General features: G+C 46.9%; 1 protein-coding gene across 1 annotated transcript in view; it reads left to right on the plus strand.

Annotated features, from left to right (window-relative positions):
* LOC136702765 (phosphatidate phosphatase LPIN1-like) overlaps window positions 1–4,380 on the plus strand; it is a 15,077-nt gene extending 10,697 nt beyond the window's left edge. The window contains exons 8-12 of the mRNA XM_066677903.1: window positions 19–206; window positions 347–440; window positions 3,634–3,772; window positions 3,875–3,969; window positions 4,257–4,380. Of these exons, the coding sequence (XP_066534000.1) occupies window positions 19–206; window positions 347–440; window positions 3,634–3,772; window positions 3,875–3,969; window positions 4,257–4,380 (640 nt within the window). The remainder of the gene's footprint in view (window positions 1–18; window positions 207–346; window positions 441–3,633; window positions 3,773–3,874; window positions 3,970–4,256) is intronic.
* Window positions 4,381–5,798: the final 1,418 nt, after the last annotated feature.

A 5,798-nucleotide genomic window follows, 5' to 3' on the forward strand; every position in this document is an offset into this window, starting at 1 on the left:
ATGTATGTGTTTCCACAGTGACAGCAGCGGCGCAGGGCGAGTGTGTTGTGAAAGCACCGTGCGAAGCATGAGCATGTCTCCTCAGTCTGTGGGCAGCTCTGGAGCTGATAGCGGAGTGGACAGTTACTCAGAACAAACTACCGACCTGCCCTCTATCGCCCTCTCTCTGTGTGGAGGACTCACCGACAGCAGGGAAATCACTAAAGGTACGTGGACAGAGTGTACACAGCTTCCACCTGCGGTGTAGGCATGTGTTTGTGTGTGTTTGGTTTTTATTGATGTGGTGGTAGTCCATCAGTCCGTCCCTGTGTAAGCCGCCGTCTCTCTGTGCTGATCTCCTCTCTAGAGCACTTTCAGGAGAAGGCGGTCTCTTACAGTCAGTTTGCTGCAAACCCTTTTCTCATAGATGACCCCAACCTGGTGGTCAAAATCGGCTCCAAGTAAGTTAGAACACCACATTTGTCTCTCTTCTTCTGAATGAAACTGACACGTAGAGGTGCTGGAATTTGGGCCTGAGGCCGTCACTAACTTCCAGCATCAAACAGTCTAACAAGACTAGGAATGAGACCAGGAAAGAGACTAGGAATGTGACTGTTTTTTTTAAAGTAGTGCCATGTGTGTGAGTGACTGGGTGAGTGTGGGACATTGTCCACAGGTGTGAGTGTGTGAGTGACTGGGTGATTGTGTGACATTGTCCACAGGTGTGAGTGTGTGAGTGACTGGGTGAGTGTGTGACATTGTCCACAGGTGTGAATGTGTGAGTGACTGGGTGAGTGTGTTAGTGACTGGGTGAGTGTGTGAGTTACTGGGTGAGTGTGTGAGTGACTGGGTGAGTGTGTGACATTGTTCACAACTGTGAGAGTGTGAGTGACTGGGTGAGTGTGTGAGTGACTGGGTGAGTGTGTGAGTGACTGGGTGAGTGTGTGAGTTACTGGGTGAGTGTGTGACATTGTCCACAGGTGTGAGTGACTGGGTGAGTGTGTGAGTGACTGGGTGAGTGTGTGAGTTACTGGGTGAGTGTGTGACATTGTTCACAACTGTGAGAGTGTGAGTGACTGGGTGAGTGTGTGAGTTACTGGGTGAGTGTGTGACATTGTTCACAACTGTGAGAGTGTGAGTGACTGGGTGAGTGTGTGAGTGACTGGGTGAGTGTGTGAGTTACTGGGTGAGTGTGTGACATTGTTCACAACTGTGAGTGTGTGAGTGACTGGGTGAGTGTGTGAGTTACTGGGTGAGTGTGTGACATTGTCCACAGGTGTGAGTGTGTGAGTGACTGGGTGAGTGTGTGAGTGACTGGGTGAGTGTGTGACATTGTTCACAAACTGTGAGAGTGTGAGTGTCTGGGTGAGTGTGTGACACTGTCCACAGGTGTGAGTGTGTGAGTGACTGGGTGAGTGTGTATCATTGTCCACAGATGTGAATGGTAAGTGACTACACTGTGATGGACTTTCCTGATCAGGATGAAGTGGTTACAAACAATGAATGCGTGAATGAATGAATGAGCCTCATGTATATATTTATGTGTTATGTTTGCTGCATATTTTGATAAAGAGTTTTTTTTCTGTAGGTATTATAACTGAGTACTGCTGCACCAATCCTGCTGGCCATGCAGGTCTTTCAGAAACCATTGCCAAAGGTACCACACACACTCACACACACACACACTGAAATGTAAATATCTCTGGTCCTGTGCGTTTTACATCAATCAAAACACACTTCATCATTCAAAGGCTTTTCATAACCAGTAAACCCTTCTCTCTCTCCTCTGCTCTTTCCTCCAATATGATCCCTCCTTTCCCTCCCTCCCTCCCTCCTTCCCTCCTCCTCTCCTCCATGCCTCTGTGTTCAGTTCTCCTGCTTCAGTTGTGTTGATTCACTGCTGGATTTCCTTCTGTCTTGTGTAACTGGGCTCTTACTGCCTCCTCTGTGCGTCTCCATGGTTACGCACACAGATCCCCACCCCCCTTGCATGGCACTTTTGTGTGTTTTTAGTTGTTGAGATTGTTTTGGTTGTGTGCGTGTGCCTTACAGGCCACCGTAGAGCGCATCATGAAGGAGAAGATGCCCAGGAAAGGAGGACGCTGGTGGTTCTCATGGAGAGGTAGAGGAGCAGCTCCAAACGGTACACACCACACCCACACACACACACACACACAGGTGTTATTCAGTAGCAGTTCTTTATTCAGTAGCAGTAGCTGAGACTTGGTTTGTATTTTCCAGGACTCTTCATCGGTCTGTGGAACCACTGGAGGAGGAGAGCATTCTGGGAAAATTACTGTGATCAGCAGGTGATGATGCTCATGCATTTCTTATCATAAACAAACAGAAAGAAACAAAGGACGCCCGTCAATGCCATATCTTTAATGCTTCATTTCTATTGGTTCATATGTTTCCTGAGCCTGAGCACCAGCCTGGAGGTTTCTTCTGGGTGACTGTCTGTGAGGAGTGTGGTGTGTTCTCCCTGTGTCTGCGTGGGTTTCCTCCGGGTGACTGTCTGTGAGGAGTGTGGTGTGTTCTCTCTGTGTCTGCGTGGGTTTCCTCCTGGTGACTGTCTGTGAGGAGTGTGGTGTGTTCTCTCTGTGTCTGCGTGGGTTTCCTCACCGGGTGACTGTCTGTGAGGAGTGTGGTGTGTTCTCTCTGTGTCTGTGTGGGTTTCCTCCGGGTGACGGTCTGTGAGGAGTGTGGTGTGTTCTCTCTGTGTCTGTGTGGGTTTCCTCCGGGTGACTGTCTGTGAGGAGTGTGGTGTGTTCTCTCTGTGTCTGTGTGGGTTTCCTCCGGGTGACTGTCTGTGAGGAGTGTGGCTGTGTTCTCTCTGTGTCTGTGTGGGTTTCCTCCGGGTGACTGTCTGTGAGGAGTGTGGTGTGTTCTCTCTGTGTCTGTGTGGGTTTCCTCCGGGTGACTGTCTGTGAGGAGTGTGGTGTGTTCTCTCTGTGTCTGTGTGGGTTTCCTCCGGGTGACTGTCTGTGAGGAGTGTGGTGTGTTCTCCTGTGTCTGCGTGGGTTTCCTCCGGGTGACTGTCTGTGAGGAGTCTTGAGGAACACTTGTGTCTGTAATGAGAGGGAAGACAGACAGAGGCGTGGCCAGGAGAAGACAAAGAAACATGCAGAAAAGTGCATGGCTAACAAACAAACAAAACACAAACAAAACACAGACCAAGGTGGATATTCCACAAAGCAGGATTTCTCAGTTTAGCCAGCTAACTTTAGCCCAAATTTAAAGACTGTCCACTAGGAATCTCCCTCATCCCTGTTCCTATTGGAGAGGCTAGACCTTGGGCTTAAGTTAACTGGCTAAATGGAGAAATCCTGCTTAGTGGAACACCCCCCAGGAATGTGTATGTCCATTGTTGTGGCTTTTTAGTTCACTCCATCACTTGTTCATCACGCTGTGGGAAAATCTCATGATGAATGAACCAATAGAAATGCTTCAAAAATACTCTAAATAAAATCATTTTACATTGACCTCCATTGACAGTTAAAAAGGTTTTTTCCTTTTCTGTGGAGCTACTATTTTGGAGATTTTTATTTGAACAGTGACGATATGCGGTGTAAAATTACAGTGTCATACACAGTTGGGACGCTGTGCTTGACTTTGAGATATGATTGAGGGGCTGTAATTGATGTCTGGTTGTAGGCGGAAAGACGAATCCTCCTCCAGCGATGAAGACCACCTATCAACCAACCAGACTCCCAGCTCCACCCAATCAGAATCCCCTCTCACTCAAGGGGGCGTGACTTACAGGAAGACCCTCCGCCTCACGTCCGAACAGCTGGTAAAAAATCTGTTTATGGTTGTGTTAAGATTTCAAAGTTTTATTAGTTTTGTGGCAAGCAACAAGTATCGTGTGTGTGTCTGTGTGTGTGTGTGTGCCTAGGTCAGCCTGCAGTTGAAGGAGGGTCCCAACGATGTGGTCTTCAGCGTCACTACTCAGTACCAGGGCACATGTCGCTGTGAGGGAACCATCTATCTGTGAACTGGGACGACAAGATCATCATCTCAGACATCGACGGCACTATCACCAGGTCAGAGAGAGAGAGAGAGAGAGAGAGAGAGACAGAGAGAGAGAGAGAGACAGAGAGAGAGAGAGAGACACAGAGAGAGAGAGAGAGAGAGAGAGAGAGAGAGAGAGAGAGAGACAGAGAGAGAGAGAGAGACACAGAGAGAGAGAGAGAGAGAGAGAGAGAGAGAGAGAGAGAGACTACATCAGACCGCCTTATGTATTTCTTTATGATCATGATTTTTCTCCTGTATATAAGGTCGGACACTTTGGGCCACATTCTGCCGACTCTGGGTAAAGACTGGACACACCAAGCATTGCCCGCCTCTTCCACAAAGTCAGCCAGTAAGACCCGGTCCAACACCTGTCAATCACAGACCTAACCAAGTCCAGACGTGTGTCTTTATTTAAACCTGGTTAAAATGTGTTCAAAATGCTGCACATTAATTGAAATGTACTCATTAAAACGTATGGTTTAAAAAGTGATAAATATTTAGCAAGGATTACTTTTGGATCACTTTAATAGACTGGGTTTGTGTTTGTGTGTGTGTGTGTGTGTGTCTTAGGAATGGCTATAGTTTATGTACTGCTCGGCGAGGGCTATAGGAATGGCAGGTATGACCAGAGGTTACCTGCACTGGGTGAATGAAAGCGCACGATGCTGCCCCAGGGTCCTGTGCTTCTCAGCCCCAGCAGTCTGTTCTCAGCACTGCCCGGTGAGCTCTCTCTCTCTCTCTCTTTTTCTCTCTCTCTCTCTCTCTCTCTCTCTCTCTCTCTCTCACACACATACACACACACACACAGAAGTCTTATATTTTAATAAAAGATATATTTACATACATTTGTCTGGACATTGGAATTTGATGTGTGTGTGTTAGCTTAACCATTTCCCGTGTTAGTTTTGATCATCTGATACCTGGTTTCTCTTCATTAAATAATGTTAATCGACCTGAACAAATAACATTAGTAACCAGCTCCCTGCAGCGAAGCACAGTCCTCACTGAACCACACACTGTATTTGTGTTTGTGTGTTTTAAAACATATTCATATATAATTCTATTCGATTCATAAGTGCAGCTGACTGACGCTGGGTGTGTGTCTGTAGGAGGTGATTGAGAAGAAGCCTGAGAAGTTTAAGGTGGAATGTCTCACAGACATTAAAAACCTGTTCTCTCCGAACAGAGAGCCTTTCTACGCAGCCTTTGGAAACAGAGCCACTGTGAGTTTGTGAACCAGAGTCTTCACTCTCACATAACACACACACACACACATACACACATTCACACACACACACACATACACACACACACACACACACACATACACACATTCCACACACACACACATACACACACACACACACACACACACACACACACACACACACACACACACACATACACACATTCACACACACACACACATACACACACACACACACACACATACACACACACACACACACACACACACACACACACATACACACACACACACACAAACACACACACACACATACACATACACACACACACACATACATACATACATACACATACATACATACATACACACACACACACACACACACACACACATACAAACATACACACACACACACATACACACACACACACACACACACACATACAACATACACACACACACACATACACACACACACACACACACACACGCACACATACACACACACGCACACATACACAAAAACACACACACACACACACATACACACAAACACACACACAAACACACACACACACACACAATCAGAATCTCA

The sequence above is a fragment of the Hoplias malabaricus genome, chromosome 7 (genome assembly GCF_029633855.1).
Source record: "Hoplias malabaricus isolate fHopMal1 chromosome 7, fHopMal1.hap1, whole genome shotgun sequence".
Lineage (NCBI taxonomy): Eukaryota > Metazoa > Chordata > Actinopteri > Characiformes > Erythrinidae > Hoplias > Hoplias malabaricus.